At 37.9% G+C, this 20489-nt stretch overlaps 1 protein-coding gene across 1 annotated transcript in view; it reads right to left on the reverse strand.

Annotated features, from left to right (window-relative positions):
• Positions 1-899: 899 nt before the first annotated feature.
• The window catches only part of Itga1 (integrin subunit alpha 1), a 140701-nt gene continuing 121111 nt past the window's right edge, over positions 900-20489 (reverse strand). The window contains exons 23-29 of the mRNA XM_027401425.2: positions 19127-19229; positions 14525-14638; positions 12710-12814; positions 12462-12566; positions 10886-10978; positions 9889-10005; positions 900-6207 (exon numbers count right to left, since the gene is read on the reverse strand). Of these exons, the coding sequence (XP_027257226.1) occupies positions 6163-6207; positions 9889-10005; positions 10886-10978; positions 12462-12566; positions 12710-12814; positions 14525-14638; positions 19127-19229 (682 nt within the window). The 3' untranslated portion in view covers positions 900-6162. The remainder of the gene's footprint in view (positions 6208-9888; positions 10006-10885; positions 10979-12461; positions 12567-12709; positions 12815-14524; positions 14639-19126; positions 19230-20489) is intronic.

The raw sequence follows: 20489 nt of genomic DNA on the forward strand, positions 1-20489 counted from the left end.
TCCCAATTTATCCTATTAGTAATCACAGAAGATGTCTCTGTAATTTCCCAAAAGACAAGGTTCAGAGAGCTTCTAAACAGCTAGATAAATGGAGGCTCCTGGAGGAGCATATAAATACTTCTTCATGTCATGTGAACATCTTGAATTCAAGGAGGGGACTGTGGGAATCCTGACTTAAAGCTGGTTGGTTGGAAGCTCAGGTTATAAGCTTTGATGCTGTGACTAGGATCTAATGCAGGAACAGTCTTGGGGAATTTACCTGACATTCCTCCAGCTAGGTCAGGGAGGTTCTGGATTGAATTAGAAGGTGCCCAGCTGGTTGGTGTCCACCCCAGAGCTGCTCGCTTGCTGATGAAGACAAATCCCTACCTTTCAAGGTCACAGAAATGATCTGTGTTTTGATTGTGTGGGAAAAGCTGAGATTCATTTTTACTTCCACAGTGGTCTAACCTATTATACAGCAAAAGATTTATTATTAAATCATCTCATTAGGAGAAGGTAGGCAGTCATATAGATTCTGTGGCTTTTGTCTCAACTTTGCAAGACAATTACATTGCATCTTGTACAGGAAACACCACAGACATGCTTAATTTGCTTTTTGTTTCTTCCTTGTAGAGTATCAAAGTAAAGGCTGAAGTGGAGCTTAAAAAAAGGAAGCTGGTATTTCGTGAGAAGTCCCATTAATTTTGGAGAAAATGTGTATTTAAAATCACAACAATCACATTCTTCTTTGAGTCATTTTTTTTTATTTAAGACATAAAACAGGATGCTCATTTACCCTGACGTAAATTACAAAGCTGATGCATAAGATAAGATAGAATTATACAAAAATATCAAACCTTTGACCTTGGAACAGTGTACAGGATAAGCCATACACAGAACATTCAAAATGCTCTTTCACACACTCAGCTAATTATAATTATACCTCTTAAGTGACTGTCACTCTGCAGCAAATTCCATGAATTTCTATGCAAAACGTTCTTTGTTCTTGAGTGTCAACAGTGTTTTCACCTGATCATTTTCTGATATACACATACCCCTAAGGTGTCCCTTTGATGAGTTAGGTTTGAGGTAATTTAGAAAAATGAGGATTTACTATTTTAAACTAGGCAATGCAGACATGTGTGCCGGGAGTATGGTGGATGTCCCAGGGCAGTAGTAGTTCCTAAATGCAATATTCTTCTTTGGAATAAGACGCATACATAGTGTACATGTATTAACAATCTTACAGCTTCACAGTAGTAACACACAGCACAGCATCCCTACAGGTCAGTGTTTCCTAATTGATGCAGCCAGGACCTGCTGCTTCCTGGGTGAGGGCAGCAGGTGACTCAGTCTAACTACCAGGATCTCCTGCATGGAATGGATCCAGAAGGAAGAATCTACAAGCTGTCATTTCAGACAGTAGTCTTCACATGTCTCTGAGATGTCAACCCCAGACAACAATACTAATAGGGAGTAATCATGAACACAGTGGGCTTTCATTCTATGTCATTTGGAAGACTTCTTTTAAGACTTTTGTCCCCAGTTTATATGCCTAAATCAAATGAATGACAGGTCAGATATTCAGCCTCACACTGTTTCATAAGAGCCTCTAAACTCTGAGTTCCTTTCTCGAAGTATATACCTTGAAACACACTAACGCCAAACAGTCACAGCACTGAGTGTCATTGGCCCCTGCTTTATAGTCTTGATTCCCATAGGTTCTATTTCCATAGGTTAGGAGCTGTATACTCCCTGGACCAGATGTTTTAGGGACCATGTGGCTGGGAATTGCCTGCCTCCATATGCTGCTCTGTTTTCTTCTCGTGGTTAATGGTTAAATCTCTATACCCAGCCTTGCATGTGGCCTTTTGCAATGTGCTTTGACTTTCTGTTCAGTACAGACAGACTGTGCTGTGGTGGTTTCTGGATTGTGGGTAGCCATAGCTTGGGTGCACTGTCCAGTTGGAAGCAAGAGCCCAGGTTATTCATTTTTAAGTTGTGTCCGAATTTAAAGTCCTTTATGTGCAATTAATTTGCATATTGCAATTTTAAAACAGTACCAGCTTGGGGACAAATCCCTTCTTTCAGTTTTTAGAACTGTCCCTTGGCTGAGGATAGGGTTAATAAAATACTTAAGGACAATTGCTAAATCAAATTCCTTCAGTTTCTCCCATAGAGCCATAGAGAACAATGGCCATATGGTTTTCAACCTCTCAAGGAAGGACACTGCATCTCTGAAGTATATTATACTGTATAACATCATGGCAACCCTTTGGAGTGTCATTAAGGAATCTGGGTTGGAAAACATGAATGAAGGTCAGTTCACTGAAGTTGGCATTCACAGCAAAAGGAGCACATGTCTTATTAACAGGCTACTAAGGCAGTCTTCCTGAAAATCATTTGAGGAGAAGAGTGATGGGATAACGATGCTTAAGAAGTTTTGGGGACCAATGCAGAGTGCATAAAATGCTATTTTGGATGATGAAGTGCACCTGTCACAGGAGGCAGATTGAGGACCTTGTCTATGAGACTGACTCTGGGCCTGGGTCCTCTCTAGTTTGCTCAGCATCGTGAAGAACAGGATAGGAGTTCATATGGAACTGATGGTGTGTTCAGTGAAGAAGTTGCTATGGAAAGCACATTCCATGGCAGCCAATGACTGCCATTCATTGTGTTAGCTGTGGCCCTACTAAGAGGGAAACCAGGGCTTTTCTAGCCTCAACTGTAATACACTGCTACTCTATGACAATTTTTTATACAAATACTTTTTTCCAATTGAACTTGGACTTGAGCTTATAAAAGAAAAAGTAGATGATCTTCTATGAAAAATATATGCACATTTGTATATATCTATATTTATAGATAAAATTATTCTGGCTGCCTAAGCATCAAATTTTATATAAAAATCCTTTCTCTTCCTATAAGCTTTTTTTCAAGTATACATATGACACAGAAAATATTTGGAGTCTAAGTTGCCAGTGATCCCATTGCTCAGAGAAAAATAGTTTAACAAACTGCATCACAGATGTTTACATTGGATCACAAAAGCTAGAAATGTTTGCTAAAGAAGACCTTTCCTCATCTCACTTTCAGGCCTGTGAGTTTTCTTGAGAAAGTGGAACCTTTTTTTTTGTGATTCCTGAATGGCTGCTTCTTGGTGGAGTGCAGGTTATCCTCTGTATTTTCTTACTTTCAACTCCTTCCTCCTGCAAGTTCATATTGCTTTATTCATATTAAACAATGATTAGTCTTGGAAATTTAAAACTAAAGGATGAGTCATCTGTAGCATTCTAAATTCTGGGATTGATATAACCAGTATTTTCAGCATAACTTGAAGTTTGATTGAGTGTGTGCTTGTGTGTGTGTATAAACTGTGAACATTGATCTGCATCTCTAAACATCAGTTTCTCTACTATGTAGTATGCAGTTTATTTCAGTGGTATGCTATAGTATCTCATTCTAGTTGGTAAGCTCTGACACACATTTCTAGGAATTCTGCAAGCTGAATACGGCTGTGTCTGGAAGTGGCTACAGAGAGAACAATAAAGCTAAAGAAGTCAGATATTGGGGTAATTTTCCCTCTGGAAGAACAATTTGTTGAATGATTTATTTGTGTTCCATTGTATGTGTACTCTGGACAGAGAGTGCATGCATAGTTCAATTCACAGTGGAAGCAACAGTGCTAACAAATCATAGCTACACTATATTTGGTGACTTATTTTAATCCATATGCTCATAAATAGTCTTAACTCTCCTGCAGTTTTTCTTATTGTCTTAAAACAATGTTATAGAATTTAGTATATTTCTTAACTATTTGTATGTTCTAGAATATTTCCATAAAGCTAATTTTGGATATCTGTTATCATTTTTAAAAGAAAAGCCTCTGCATTTATATTTTCGCTTACAAAATAATGAAGAAACTTAAATATTAATGAATGTGAATACTGTGTGAGAAGCAAAGAAAACAAACTTTCCTCACTGGTGTTGCTTTTGTGTGCTTATTATTTTTTCTATTGTTGTAAGTTCTGTCATTTGTTCTTCAGCTGTTCCGTGTTTAAATGGTATATGCATGTGTGTGTGCAAATAATCACACACACACAGACCTTCAATTATGATAGTACAGAAATAAGATGTCTGGTTCCTTTAAATGCTAACTACTAACCAAGAATAATGCATGTTAAAAACCAGTAGGCAATTGTTTTTGGCACCTTTTCATCTGGCCAAACTGCTCTTTCTCTCCTTAAAGCTTAAAAATGTTCCCATTTCTGTTTCATCCTTTCAGCTTAACATCATTTTTAGTTTAAATATACACACTTATAGCTCAGTGGACAAAGTTCAGTGCCTGGCAGTCCTTGATGTCAAAGATGAATCTAAATTTCATTCCCAAAGGCATGGAGTTAGGAGTAGGGCTGCTGAGTGGTGTGTGCTGGAGTTGGGCACCATGGTAACTGAGCAAGAAACACCTGAGTTCTGATGGGGAAAGAAGAGACAGAGGAAGGCCTGACTTCTGAAGTCCGTGAGAGGCAGTAAGAATAGAGAACACATCTTCTTTCTTCTCCTTTCCTGTCCACCTTTCTTCCAGCCAGGGATGACTGTGGCATCCTCATGTCCATCCCTTAGGCCTTAAGATCTTACATGTAAGGCTGGAAAGCCAAGAGGTAGGCTGAATCTGAGCCCGAAGATAATTCCTCAGAAATAAAATTTCAATAATCAAACCCATAGCACTTAGTCGCTCTCCTGGTTTGCTGTGTTTTGAGGAGAGCAGAGTCCAGCTCTTCCGGGATGTTGACAGGTTCCAGTCTTACGGTGGTCTATCAAGTGGAGAAGTGGCTTTGGGTAGGAGGGATCAGCAAATGTTACAGCAGTAGTTCACACATAAAGATTCTGTACATTCATTCATTGTTACTTTTCTTAGAAATGGAGCAATCTGGGAGCTTAATTACAGCAGAGTCCAAGGTCCTTAGGAACTTCGGGAACACAGAAGTGCACACAAATGAGTTCTCTCTTTCTGTTGGTTTAAGTTTTCAAGGTATAAATTCTTTAAACTCTATTTCTTGGTTTCTGTTTAAATACTGATATGCCATGTTCAAAAGCAGTGTGTTCTTGGTAAAATACAAAACTAACCTGGAGACTGCTTTTTCAATAGTAACATAAAATGTATTTGAAACATTTCAAAAATAAACGATCATATCTTGGGATTTTTAAATGAACCCTATACCAAAGAGCTGAGAAGTCTCCTACTTTAATGTAACATCTGGAAGTCCATGCATTAAACAACTACTCAGCAGTGTAGTCTTTTTGGGTCATCTACCTATGCTGTCATGTTTCATTAAACCTTCCCGGCATCACACACGCACACTGTGACTTTTCACAAATAATCACTGTTATGCTACACAAAATGCTTTACGTGCTTCATTTTTCTTTATAAAAGAGTTCCATGTTTTAGAGCGCAATATAAATTAAGCACTTTCACTTTTTGTAAAAGTTTAAATGAATAGATTCAGTGCACTCGTTTTTAAATGTCATTCTCTCTTGACTGTCTATTCTACATAGAATTTAAGCTCACTTGCACTATTCTCCAATCACATTGGAAAACACTATTCCCAACTACAGAGCCCAAGAAGTCACTGAGTGTCAGCTCCGGGTTTAAATTCAGTTTTCAGTCCATATTGTATATGGGCTCTGCTAGGCAAAGTTTTTCTCATTAGACTTGGGAGATCTTTCTCACTCCATTCATTTGTGCTGAGTGTAGCTCTGAAGATGTAATCAAGGGGAAAAGCTTAATTTACATTGTGCTGAGAGTAACTGTTTCAGTGAACACAAAGCTCCTTTGTGCATTCTTAAAGTACTCCACATGGCATTTAAACACATAAACATGTTAAGTATATTGGGGGGTCTTCTTTAAAACATTTTGTCATTCCACTTACTCAGCAAAAATGAGTAATTATTAAAAGTATTTCTCATCACTTTCTAAGCTATATCTTTGGGTACCCTTTTTGGATCACACTTGATCTGTTATTTTCCAAGTGAGTAATCCCAACTGGTTGATGGATTACATTATAGTTATGTGACCATGTCTTTGGTTATATTTCTGAATTTCTTCTCACATGATAGAGGCAAACCTGAGGATAGATCATTGAATAACTGTTACTGCTCTCTTTTCTCCTGTAAAATATTTCATTTCTCCATTTTCTTCTTTAGTGGCCTTTTGAAGAATCCAATCTGGAGAGAAAATGTGAATTATAACACAATTATTTATTTTAATGTAGGCAATAGATAATAATCTATTTAGATATAATCTAATTTAGTCATGTATTAGAAAATCTAAGCATGTAACTAATTAAGATAACTGATGCATGTTTTAGCTGACCAGTTAATACCGAGTGTGAAATAAGCCTGTGTGAAATAAGCAGAGTTCTGGGAAATGTGAGGCAAGAGAGCTACAGTGAATCAGCACTGTTTCTATTTTGTCATCACTTTTTAAGTGGCAGAAACTTTTCCATCAAAGCTTTTTTCACTTGGGGGGGGGGAGCTGCAGAGGTGACAGGAGTATATGCAGGGACTGGGAGGTGAGCAGAATTGGGGGACATTATGTGAAATTCCCAAAGATTCAATAAAGAAATTGGTTTTAAAGAGAAACCTGGCTCTTCCATGCTTTCCCACAGGCTCCTTTCCACGAAGACCCCCCTTTTCCCGCCCCTCTCCCAGCCTCCTTTGTTTTAAAATGTTTCTAAATGCCCATCTCAGAGACCAAACTTTGTGACCTCAACTTTTCCATGCAACAAATTCTGTAAGCATTAGTTTTATTAAGGGAAACTGGTTATTTAGACTAGAAATTAAGAGAATATAATTTGCAGTTCCTGCAAACTAAACTGTGACAATCTTGGCCAATGCTGGAAAAACAAAAAGTAAGTTTGTGACCTCTAGACTTTCTCTGGGGTTTTGCTTTTCTGTTTTGGTTTCTGTAATTAAATTATCTTCTTTAGAATTAACCTAGTTCAAAACCTGATGGCAAAAAGTAGTGTCAATGTATAATGGAGGGTAAGTGTTGAATAAAAAAATGAATACCAATAAAGAAAAGATTAAAAAGTGATGCATCGCTATCTCAGTTCTCCTGATCCACAGGCCCTGGATGCATGAAACATGGCCATACTGAGTCTGAGACTTTGTTTTGTTTTCCTACGTGTAACTTTGATGATAAAATTGACATGAATTAGTCACAGCAAGAAATTATTAATTATTAATAATGAAGAATAAAATAGAATAACATTGTGTTTTAAGTAAGGCAAATGTATTTCTTAAATTTCTCAAAGCATTTTATTATACTGCATTAAGTTTTGAAGTATAATTGACTAGATCCTGGGACTATTCAAAGAGAAACTGTGACTATGGGGGGGACCACCATTCCCCTTCAACAAATTACACTGAATGAGGAGCAAAGCTGTAGGACTAGTAAATCATCAGTGGTGGGGCTTTGGTATCAGTGCGAATAAAATTAGAAAACTAGAAAACGTGTCTTCTAGTTTCCCCGAATTTTTCTTCTGACTGTGGCATTCTGTTTTGCATGCTACTCTGAATTGAACCAGGGCCTTTTATTCTAGAACCATTGTACCAGGGACTTTTATTCTAAAACCAAGTATTTCATGTTTCAATGAATTCATGAACTTCTGCCCCATACTGTGCAGCAATGGAATCTATCTAAAAAAATACAGAGGCTTTGGAGATAAATTGTTAGTTGAATCCAACTGTTTACTAGTTGATAATCTTGGGAGAGTTACTCAGCTACCAACCTTACCTTTGTTTTAATGTTTACACGTGCAAAATGCAGTTACAATGCATGGTTACAAAAGTTGTTGTATGGACAACAGAATGAGATCAATGAATAAGTATTCAAAATCTTACCCAGAACATTAATGGCTGTGTAGCCCTGGAAAATATGTGGAACCTGTCTGTACAGTCATTCTCTCATTTACAGACCGAGGTTCATAACAGCCAGGATACTTGAAGGAAGAAGGGTGCTCAACAGAGTTTTTGGCTCACAGTTAGCACCTACTAAGAGGTAGCTCCTCCTGTCTACCTTGGAATCCCAGATCTGATTGGGAAGCCCTTCACAGAGGTATTTGAATTAACTAAACACACTCATTTCGACAGCCCAAAGTTGGTTAACTGACCTTTTGTGGGTGGTAAAAGACGATCTTAGAAGCTATAAGCACACATCACCACAACATTTACTGGAAAAAATGTTTTTACACTTAGGATTTTTTTCAGACCAAGGATGTAAAAACAGGTGGAGGAAAATTCCCTTTTGTTTGTTTGCTTTAAACAGAGGTATGAAGTCAGAGAGAACCCATCCAATATCAGCCCTGGCTTTCCTCTTCTCTTTCCTAAATTCCCTATGAGCATTCCAACTAGTGGAGCTCACACTGCAAGGCCACAGGAGGAGGCATCATCAGGCACAGAATGTATCAGAGGTGCTTTCAAGTGGGAAACCACAGCCTGTGAGGCAACACAAGCCATAAAGCAGGCCTTGGGCACCACGCTGTGGCAAAGCTAGGTATTGCAGAGAGAACTGATGTCCTGGAAGTTCAGAGGAAGAAAAGGATACTTGTGACTTGTGTCTTGGGACTTTGCTGGGGAAGGACCATAGATTCTATTTATGCTACTTGTTCATATTCTCCTTTGGGGAAAGCTCCCAAAGAGGAAGGTTGCCATCACAGAAGCCAGGTAGGGTAACTCAGCAGGAGAGAAACTTGCTATATAAACTATTTAGTTAAATCTGTCGTTCATATATTAGAAACATGAATATGTAGTCACATTTCCATTTTTGCATAATTTTATTTAACAAAGCAGTAGGTGAAATATAGGAACATGTTAATGCCAGACAGAATTCAAATTCCACTTTTAATTGAAAAAATCATTGAATTCAACTTTTCTATGGAATTTTGTTTTCTGGTAAATTCACCTAAAAGCTATCACCATAGCTTGCTTGAAAATGGATTGTTCTTAAATTTCTCGCCTTAAACCATCTCACTAAATATATCGATTAACTTGAGAGGAAACAGATTGCCACTTGGTTTTCTGAAGGGATTTGATATGGGGGTCTTTGAACTTTGTTCTTTATTATACCAGCCAACTATTAATTTACTTGTTCCTTATACAGCCACACAATTATTGAAGAAAGTGTGTTTTTTCTGTTTATTCATCAAAGAAGCATGTTTTTGAGACAGGGTTTCTATGTGTAGCTTTGGAGCCTATCCTGGCACTCACTCTGTATACCAGGCTGGCCTTGAACTCACAGAGTTCCACCTGCCTCTGCCTCCGGAGTGCTGGGATCAAAGAAGCATTTTATCTCTAAGATGCAGACTGGTGTGGCTAAAACACATGACACTATTCCTTGTATGTCCTTAATCAACATAGGAATTCAGTTTTTTTCCCAGTTTTTTTTTTTTTTGAGACAGGCTTTCCTCTGTGGTTGTCCTGGAACTCCTCTGTAGACCAGGCTGGCCTTGAACTCATGGAGATCTGCCTGCCTCTGCCTGCTGAGCGCTGGGGTTAAAGGCCTGTGTCATCACAGCCCGGCTATTTTTCTTACTTTTAAAAGCAATAACTATCCTTACTAAAATTTTAGCTTATTGTTCAATAGTCCTCAATAATCCCTACCTGTAAAGAGGTTTCCCAGGAGTTTTATAGATGTTTGTACCCCACTTAGGGCATACATTTTCCTTTTCAAAAATGAGATGTATAAAACTCAATGTGTGAAATTTTGCTTTTAAAAAATTCTTACTTAGCATATAAATGTTTATATGCTAGTATATTCCAAAGCATTGGTAACCCATAATTTATTTTGACATCCCCCACCCCCGCCTCGCTGGAACAAAAAGTGACAGTGACGGTGGTGCTTACCTTCCAAAGTGCTAATATAAGCAGCATCAAGAGCAGTAGACCAGCGAAGGCACTCAGGAGGATGACCCACAGTGGCACTCTGCCTGGGACTCCATCTTTGGAGATTTGAATAGCCAGCTGAAAATGATTATTAAACCAGGTTGGTAACACTGATAAACAACCATAGAACTCCTGGAACACAGAGTTCTTACAGGCTATATTTTCTACCAAACAATGTAATTAATCTCATGACTGTATACAAAAAGAAAAACACCCATTGGGTTTACATTTGGAAATGCCTTTCAGTTACTCTAAATGTCCAATAATATCAAATTTATTATCACCAAAAGAGAAGCCCTTCAAAACAGAATTATACAACTTATATAGTATGGCTCACCCAGATGGGATATGTAATTTTTTCCAGGACAAGATGAGAAAAGCATGCCTTTGTCTAAAACAAGTCCTTTGGCTTTAAAAAGTCAAGAGTAAAATACTTGTATTTTTACCAAGGACTCAGCTTGAAAGGCCTCACTTTTTTTTGGGGGGGGGAGGATTTTCAAATGGCTAAGTGAAAGAGTTTCAAAACCTTATATATATATACACATACATACATAAAAGCATATGCACATAGGTACATACATGTATAATACACACATTTATATATATACATATGCAAGCATTTTCTGTAAGTAGATTGAAGGCCACCTGCATTATATACTGTTAGATCTTAAAGAGGAAACTCACAAGCATCCCCTTTGTCACTAAAGTGAAAGTAGAAACATCAAGTTACTGTCATGGAGAAAAGCAATAAAGGTAAACTCGGCTGGTGACATGAGTTGTCAACATCATGCTTTTCCTAGCTTCTGAGGAGAAGAACAAGCCTGAAATCCCACCAGAAGCCAATAAGAAGGAAGTCCAAGAGTGTCTGACAAGAGCATCAAATCGGTCACAGCTTCCATCCCTGGGTACTGACAGAGAACGCCACAGGCAAGCTTGGTTTGAAACGCAGCCCGCTTACCTCTCGTTTCCGATTGCTGCTACTTAACGTCAGCATTGTGTTTTCACTTTGAAGTTCTCCCCTTATAGTAAGATTGAAGCTGGAAAATTGAGTCTGAAAGGCAGGTAGGACCCGTTATTAATGTACCGTGCTAATCAAGATGAGAGATGGTCATGTGTGAGCAGTACAATTATTACACCTGCTGCAGTAACCCATGCAAGATCCGGCAAGATCGGGGCAGCTAAAGAACTGGTATGGACTGGGAAAGGAGCTCCTGAGGTCCCATCTCGACCAGAGGAACTGTTGATGGTTGCTGGGGGAGGAAAAGTCACTTTTCTTTTTTAAAAAATATATATTTTAAAATAAAAATATACTTACATCACTCACTTCTCACTTCCTCCCCTCCAGTATCTCCAACAAAACCCCTATTCGCTTTCAAGTCATTATCTCTATTCTTTAATTACTAATGTTACATATAAGTAAATACAAACACAGTCTGTTGAATCTATTTAGCATGGCTGCGAGTGTGGCCGCTGGAGGGTTCCCCATGTCCCAGTGGATGGATGACCCCACACCTACATATGTGGGCAGCGCTAATTAGATTTGGTAGGTTAAAAAATAAATAAAAAGTTATAGAAGGAAGACATGATGTTGGAGGTGGTTCTGGGAGGAGCTGGAGAGGGGAGTGCCTCGGGGTAGATATGATCAAAAGACATTGTGTACTTTTGAAAAACAAAATAGAAAGAAATTTGTTCTGTGAGATTAATACAGTGGTGCCTGGGGTTATCTCCTCCTTCCTTTCTCCTCCCTCCAAATTGTCCATTAGATTCTTCTTACAGAATGTGAATAAAAACTGCAAAATAATTTCCAGTTGGATTTTTCTCTAGGAAAGCAAACTGCAACCTTTGCTGGCCTCTCATGCATGTAGGCATAGGATGGCTACATTCTGATGATAAAGACTATGCATAGGCACTTGTTAAGGATTGTGCCTGAAATTACCAATATTAAAATGCCATGACATACCAAATAAGACCAAACCTAAAATTCTCAATTTCATATGACCAACTAAATGATTCCTTAAAGAAAAACCAAAAAATTACAAAATACAATAAACTGTGTTCTTAAACAGCCTGCATTCAGACAGATGTGGCTTGGTGAGGGATACGGAGTATACTTGCATTGAAATTCCAAAAACAAATCACTGCTCTATAATGTATTCAAGTTCTCTACTTTGTTAATGATATCAAAGAATGCCATCCATTATTTTTTGAACATTAATGAAGTCCCAACTATTAACATAAGCATAAACATTAGCACCAGAGAAGTAGTTCTCTCTTGTAGTGCGAAGATTGAGCAAGAGAGAACCCTAGAACACTGCCTCTGCCAAGGAGCTTTGGTGATAACTCTGTTACTGACAGATGGGGATGATGAGCCCCACACAGCTGGTGAAGGGGAGCTGGTCTTAGGTCATGTTCTCAGAGACCCCCGGCCTCACGATCTTTCCACAGAAATGCTGTGATTTGCACAAACATAGTAATCGCGAACTAACACTTGCTGATTTGATTCTGTAACTTCCTAGAGCAATGCGACCACTTACTTTTATGAAAGTTGGTTTCCACAAGATGAGTGAAATGTTCACTTGGCTCACATCAGAAGGAATGAGATGGCATGTGATGGTGGCGAGTTTACAGTTGCTGCAATCCTGTTTGTCAGAGATACCTATTAGGGTGCTTGCAATCTCATCACGGGTCCTATATTTAAATGTTTCAGCTAGTTTTTATTTCTAAGTTGACACTGGGTGGGCTGCACTTGGAGAGCATAAAGTAAAAATGGAATTTAGTTTACCTGGATTGTGCCTCCTTTGAGATCCTCAGACTTTGATATTTTCATTTTCTTCCCAGAGTTGATACCAAAAGGGTCCTCAAGGCTCCGGGGTTCACAGTTCACATGCTAAGGAAGGAAAATTATTTCCCTGTTAGAAAGTGTCATAGTCAAAGGAAAAAGCTTGGACAGTATGATAACATGAAGAACCTGTGAGTGACAGCCAGTGGTGTATACTGAAGGTCTGTTTGTGAGCCTGCAGGATAGAGAGGCTGTGAGGCAACCAGGATGTATTCCTACTCTAGGTGATAATCACTGCTTCTGTGAGCCTTGCAATTGCAACAAAGGAGGAAAGATGCTATTTTATGAATAACAGGATTCCTTATTTATTGTTTCTCAAAGAACAGCTGGTGCATTTCCAATATATATTCTCATAATATATATTAAACTACACACATACACACATTCTCATGAAACAGAAAGTGTTATCATGTTGCTAACAGGCTCAATTTGATGCCTGTTTTCTTGGACTAGAGGGAAATTCCAGAGATTTTTTTCCTTGCCATTAGCAAATATTTAAATGATTACAAGGCACGTACTATAGCTGCTATGTTTTGTTTTGTTTCTTTAATGATTTAATTTTGAAAAACTGCTTGAAAAGAAAGTATAATGTTAAATGTTGAATCCACACATGCATTAACTTAATAATTACTGTGACTTTCTTTGTTTTAGACACTAAAAAGAGAATAATAATAGTAATAATAATATTAGTAAATCACACATAATAATAATAATAATAATAATAATAATAATAATCAGAATATTGTCTATTCAGTGCTACAAGTACAATGGGGCTGCAGTGTTGGGGTTGTTTCGGGTAAGGGAATGATAATGTACTCATTAATTTATAGCTATGTATGTTTAGAAAAAATTGAGGCTTCTTTATTGAATTGACTCCCTCAAATAAAAAGTGCAACAAAAATTTCATGTATCCATCAACAATGAATTACCTAAAATCTACTGGATTATACCACGATTCTAATAGGGCATGGCCGAGTCCTAACATCCTGAACCTGTAAACATGACCTCATTTGCAAACTCAGTCATCACAGATGTAATTAAATTGAGGTTCTGTGGGTAAGAACATCTTGTATTTCAGGAAAGCCCCAAATCCAGTGGTGGGTGTACAGGAAAACATTGAGACAGAAATAAACACAGAATCATAGGAGGAATGAATGCAAGGAATGCACAGTTATCAGCAAACACTAGATGCTGAACAGGAAGCATAGTCCAGAGGACATCTCCATTATCAGCACTTTGATACTGGACTGCTGGCCCTCAGCATTATTAAATAATTAACTATCGTGTTTATCGTGCTCATTTTCTTCAGTTTGTTTCAGGAATGCTAAATATTGCATTTACACACATTCTAAGTAGTTGGTGGCAGTTACTAATTTTTAAATGCTCCATTTTTTAAATTAACCTTACTTATCCCAAGGGTCATACAAAGCACTAGGGCTTACACATCAGGCAAGGAAAGTAACAGTGGGATGGAGAGAAGTCTTAGGTGAAAAGTGCTCACTGCTAGCCTCGTGACTTGAGTTCTGTCCCACAGCCTCCAGTGAAAGGCACTTGGTGTCAAGCCTGATGCCCTGATTCATCAATCTGTAGGACCCACATCATAGGAGAAAACTGACTGCTGCACATGGTTCTCTGACTTCCCCTGTACACTCTGGCACATGCACACCTGCCCCCCCCCCATACACACTAAATAGTAGCTGTGATTTTTGAGAAAGAAGGCAACAGTAGTGGCACAATTGAAAAGTATACATAACTTACATCAGAAGACGACCATCCAGTTGGGTAGAGTACAGGATAACCATCTGATGTCAAGTTGGGGAAAGAGATTGACAGCTGAAGTTCTGGCATTGGGAAATGGCCCCTTTTCCTGATCTATAGGGAAAAATAGACATATACTCATTTCTGGCTCTTTCCAAAGCATCCTTTCCATGTTACATAGGACTCTATTTATTTTCCTCTTTCCATGTGTATGTGCATTCGGTATATGTGCATTTGTCTATGTGTGTTCACATGCACGTGGGCACATGCATACATAAATATACATGCATGTCTGTCTGGGTGTGTATGTGAAGACCTGAGTTTGGGAATTTCCTCCATAGCTGTTTGAACTTTTTCTTTGAGGTAGCATCTCTTAGTCAACCCAGAACTGCCTGATACACCTAGTTTCCCTGCTTGCTTGTTCTTGGGATCTCAACCTTTGCCTGTCTCAGATGACCTGCTACAAACACAGTAAAGCTGCCATGCCCATCAAGAACTTATGTAGGATCTGGGAATCTGAATTCCAGTGGTCTTGTCTGAGAAGTACATTAGCCACTGGGCTATCTCCCCAGTCACCATCACCCCAGGACTGACTGACTGTTTCTCTCACTTTTTAGACCAGGGCTTATGATTCTGGGTTCTGGGATAAAAGGTAATTTTGGTTCTTGTTTTGTTTTGTTTTGAGACAGGGTTTCTCTGTGTAGCCCTGGCTGTCCTGGAACTCACTCTCTAGACCAGGCTGGCCTCCAACTCAGAGATCCACCTGCCTTTGTCTCCTGAGTGCTGGGATTAAAGGCATGTGCCACCACAGCCAGTAACTTTGGTTCTTAATTGATGCTAAGTTATATAAAATTCTGAATCATCCACATGAAGGTGGTTCATGGTGTTATATGGGAATTGGCTCAATTAATCCAGCAAGAAAGAATGAATGCCCATCAATAGTCATATGCAGTTGCTATTATTATATTGTGTATTCTTCCTGCACTCCAGGATAATAGTAGGATTAATAATGCCATGCATATGGATAATACTAGGGTTAATTTCCATCAGTTTGAACACATCTGTAATAAACTTAGTCACCAATAATGTGTTGGTGTTGAACTAAAAAAAGATATCAAAGCACTACCCTTTGTGTCATTTAGCTCAGAGTGAGCCAAATTTGAAATCTCTACTTTGCCCTCCCTGTGTTTTCCATCATTCCTGTCTGTCTGCTGTGTAAGTCTGGACCTGTGCTGTTTGAATACTGTTTGTTAGCTCCATGTCCGTGTCTGTATATATCTGTCCCCAATAAAGTCTTTGTTCTTTCTTTTACTGAACATTGTCACAGAGAGCACCACATAGGAAGAAATGAGGGACACTACTGAAATCTTTAACAGAGTTTTATAAGCCACTATCTTCAACTGACCCCAGATGATTTAGATGACAAACAGACAACAAACACTACCACGCAGTATCTGAACATTGCTCTTAGAATTTATGGTGGATATTTATTTTATAAGGCACTTTTAGCCTATCTACTGTTTCTGGCAAAAGATTATCATAACCACATATACACACATACATTATGCCAAGTCAGGGGCATGAGAGAAAATAAAACAACATTGTAGCTATATATTAGTAAGTTGCTTCTATGGGAAATCCAAGGCATGCAAGGCTGGTTATTATATTGTTCTCTTACAGGCAGGTTAAACAAACAGGCCCAGTGAGTACACAGTAGGATATCAATTTTAAGTTAGATGTTAGATGACTTAAAAGTATATTATTAACTCAGGCTGAGTGGTCCAGTGAAAGTATTAGTGGGAAATCAGTACTGAAAATTATCTTTATTATTATTCTCTAGCCATGTTCACTATCGCCCCCCTCTGTGTGTGTGTGTGTGTTGTGTGGCATACACACAATGTGTGGATGTGCTCGCCTATGTGCATGCATGTGCAGGTCAGGGAAGGTCAGGCGTCATCCTCTGTCTTTGAGACATGGTCTCTAACTGATTCGGAAGTTCACCATTTAGGCGAGGCCAACTAGCCAGTAAGCTCTTAGTATCCACATGTCTCTGTTCCCCAGTGCTAGGGTAACAGGCACCACAACCGTGTCTAGGTTTTTCTCTTAAATGCTGGAGCTCTGAAACCAGGTCCTTGTGCACAGCAGGTGCTCATCCCCACTGAGGAATTCCCCTAAGTCTCTAGCCAAGGTTTTTGGAGGTTGAGATCATTTACTTGATCCACACAGGAAAATTTCAGCATGTTTTTGGTTGCTTCAACCTAGGGCATTAATTGTAATGCCCTAAAGCCATAACTCATCTCCAACCTCAGTTAGATGGGACCTGCCATCACTGCTCAGGTAAGCCAGACACCCACTGGCTTCCTTCCAAAAGTGTATTGCAACTGTGGATACTATTTTACTATTTTTGATAATCTGATAAGCAGGTTGACTTCCATCTTAGTTTCTATGTGTTTTGATCCACTAACTCAGAATTCCCACTAAATGTCCCTGAATTGGGACTGCCAGGTGCAGTGCTGCCCCAGGCAACCACACGAGTATGATCTCTGGGTCTTACATGTTCTTACTGGTTTCTCTGTGCAATTTATTTAGCTGTGTAAGAACTCTTTAATATTCACCAGCAGATGCCAGGACTGCCTTGATAATTAAGCAGCCTATATTGAGAGCTGCTCATATCTGCTGTGATTCCCTCTGGTTGCTGAATGTTAAGTCTTTCATCAACCTTCGAGCTGTGGAGATTCCCGAAGCTATGCCTGGCCTCATGTGTGAACACAGTCTGCAACCACCTTAGGGTAATATGCCTGGGGCTTGCCCGGCACAGCCTTTTGGTTCAATGCTATCTGCTTCTGACACTCAGTCAGGAATAATATATTCTGATATTATTACTTTTTTCTTACTAAGAAGCACTCCATCTAAAAACACTGGAAAATACCAAAAAGAAGTAGAAAACAAAAGTATCCTACAATCCAACCACCTTAGTTTATTATTTGCATATATTATATCTCACACAAAAGCAAAACTTTGTATTTTATTAAATCATTATGTTATGTTTCCCTCAAATGATAGTTACTTGAGAATATGGTTACTAATAGCTAAATAATAAACATTGTATTATCTACAACATTTGTTACCTGTGTGAAACTCACTATGCTAATCATCTGGTCTGAAGAACTGCCTTACTCTGAACTCTAGGACTTGGATCCTCTTATCTCTGTTTTGTCTATGAGCAGCAATGTGAAAACAATAAAAACAGTTACAAGCATAGAAAACTGGTAAGTAGCAAATGTAGCTAAAATATTAGAATGCATTGTTTTCCCATAAAATATATAACATTGTCTTCACTGAATGCATGGCAGTTCATTTAAGCAATTTCACAGAGTTAGAGTTAAAAATGTAAGCCTATCATAAGAGTGCTGTTGAAATTTTTAGTCATCAATAATTTCTTAGGGAAATTACCAGTAGTAAGTCACTAGATTTCACCAAAATATGCCGGTTTATTTTTATCCCATTAATTTAATTCTAGAACTTAATGCGGCAAAAATAACTAGAGATAAACACTGCTATTATCTATGTTAACTTTACACAGTTACAATGTATGTAACGAATGTATGTAACTAATAAGTTACAATGTATGAAGATCTACAATGTTCAAGTTTTTTTCATTTTCTATCCTCCTGTTTGTTATGCCACAGAAGCCTAATAATCTGAATTATAAAATTATATCCCAGAATTGGGCAATTGTGTTCATACCAATTTCCAGAATGTCGTTTATCAAAGCAATTTTGGCAGTGAACATAATTTCCTCTCAAGAGTATGCATTTGTTCCCATTTTGTATGAGAACTTCATTCTTCATTGCTGACAGTTCCCCAAAAGGGTAAGACTGGCTTTGTTTATAATGGTGTTGTATCACTTGATGGCATATGTACATAAATCATTCATTTGAATTGAATGTTCCTTCTCCTTGAGTAATACTGAGTCTGTAAGTGTTACTCAGCCTAAAGCTCCATGACAGCCTGCTGTAGAGCTTACACAAAATTTGCAACAAAGAATTTAAAATAAAAAAATTAATGTAGTAGAACATATCACTTAAGGAGACTATAGTGTGAACATTGGTAATTTACAGTATAATTCATATGAAAGAGAACAATAGACAGCAAAGAGACAACGAAGGAAACTTGAATAAAGGAAAATATTCACCAAAGAATTTTGAAATAATTTCTGAAATTGTCATGATTCTATGAAACAAGATTTTCTTAGCCATACTAAAACTAATACAAAGTATATACAGCTTGTATTAGTAGTAGCTATTTAATAACCAGAGTGACTTTTCTTTTAGGAAGTTATTCTAAGTTAATAGGTCTTACTATAAGGGAATTAGACACTTTGGCTTTTAAAGTTGACTCACACTATAATTACCAGTTTGCACTTAATCTTAGCCAAAAGTCCAAGAAGTGATTGGATTATCAATTTGGACTACATATTCTAATACAGTTAAATTACAAAGAAAAATTTGCTAGGATGTGGAGATTAAATGTTGAAACACTTTCTTGTTTTCTTAATACAAATACCTTATTTAGAATATTGACTTAGAGATAGCTTCTTACCATGTAGAAGACATTGATTTCATTTCCAATGTCACTAGTGGAATTGATGAGTTCAGGGATAGTCTCATTGGCTCCAATTGAGATGTGGTGTTCACTCGAAGAACTTAAGAGAATCAGTTGGAAAAATAAAAATAAAATGCAGTAAGTTTATTAGACTTCATTCTTTTCTTTTCTTATGTCATTTGATCCCATAAAAATATTTACAGAGCTCAAAACAGAACAATTCTTTTACCCCCAATCTCAATTAAATATGAGATGCTAATAATCACTTAATTCAGTAGGCATTGTTGCTTACTTGACTCCAATATGCTAAATTTTATGTAACTTTCAAAATAGAATTCTGTTAACAAGTCAAGAATTTCCATGAATCTACTAGCATTTACACTTAAAGAAAAATCAGACTAAAATTGGATATTTTCAGTTGTGCTAAAAGTGAAGGAACTAGTTTTTTTTTTTTTTTAAATTTACACTTATACAATTTAAAAGTCCCATTACTGCTAGATGGAGAGGATCAATCTCCCTATGAAGGTCTTTGTCTTTGGAGGACCCTGGTAGAACTAAAGACCATCTCTCAAAGCAGCACTTCAGCCAAGTGAAGACAAATAAAAGATATTTATAAATGTGGGCCAAAATTCAATTCGAATTAAGTGGAAAGTTGTTGGGAGAATCTTTGGTGCTGGCAGAAGCAGATAGAGCAAATCAGACAAAAGACAACAGACTTCAAAGGCTAAGAAAGATAAGCAAGTCTGTGTGCTTAACCTATAAACCTTGCTTTATGATCTCTTGTTAGCAAAGAGAAAGTACCTTAAGAAACAAACAAAACAATAGGCTGTTAAACTCAGCCGGCCTTGAAACTAGCTCTCATATTTTTATATGCATTGTATATATTTATTTTAAAAAGCTTGGAATTCTGCTTCAGGAAAAGAATTCATAAACAAGGGACTCTGTAGAGTGGAAGTTTACTAACATGATTGGCACTGGAAAAGAAAATCAGCTGTGAATAGAAAAAAATGGTTTCTGAATAGTGGAAGGAATAAACGGCTGACCAATGAGAAATGCTTTAACCTTGTGTGACAGAATGGGCAAGGTACAACCCATCCCACAGGATGACAACAATTACCCAGAAATATGCTGCTGACCTGTCAGAAAGAAATGCATTTTGTCAAGGACTTTGACTTATGTTTACGAGCCAAGACCTGCCATTTACACATTTTATTTTGATATTTAGTGCACACAGGTTCTCAAATGTTCAGGTATACGTGAATTATATGGAAGACATTTAATATGGATGCCAGGCACCACACCAGAATTTTGCACTCGGCAGGTCGGGAGTGGCACTGGAGTACCTGACACTTTAAGTTCT

The sequence above is a fragment of the Cricetulus griseus genome, chromosome 2, assembly GCF_003668045.3.
Source record: "Cricetulus griseus strain 17A/GY chromosome 2, alternate assembly CriGri-PICRH-1.0, whole genome shotgun sequence".
Classification (NCBI taxonomy): Eukaryota; Metazoa; Chordata; class Mammalia; order Rodentia; family Cricetidae; genus Cricetulus; species Cricetulus griseus.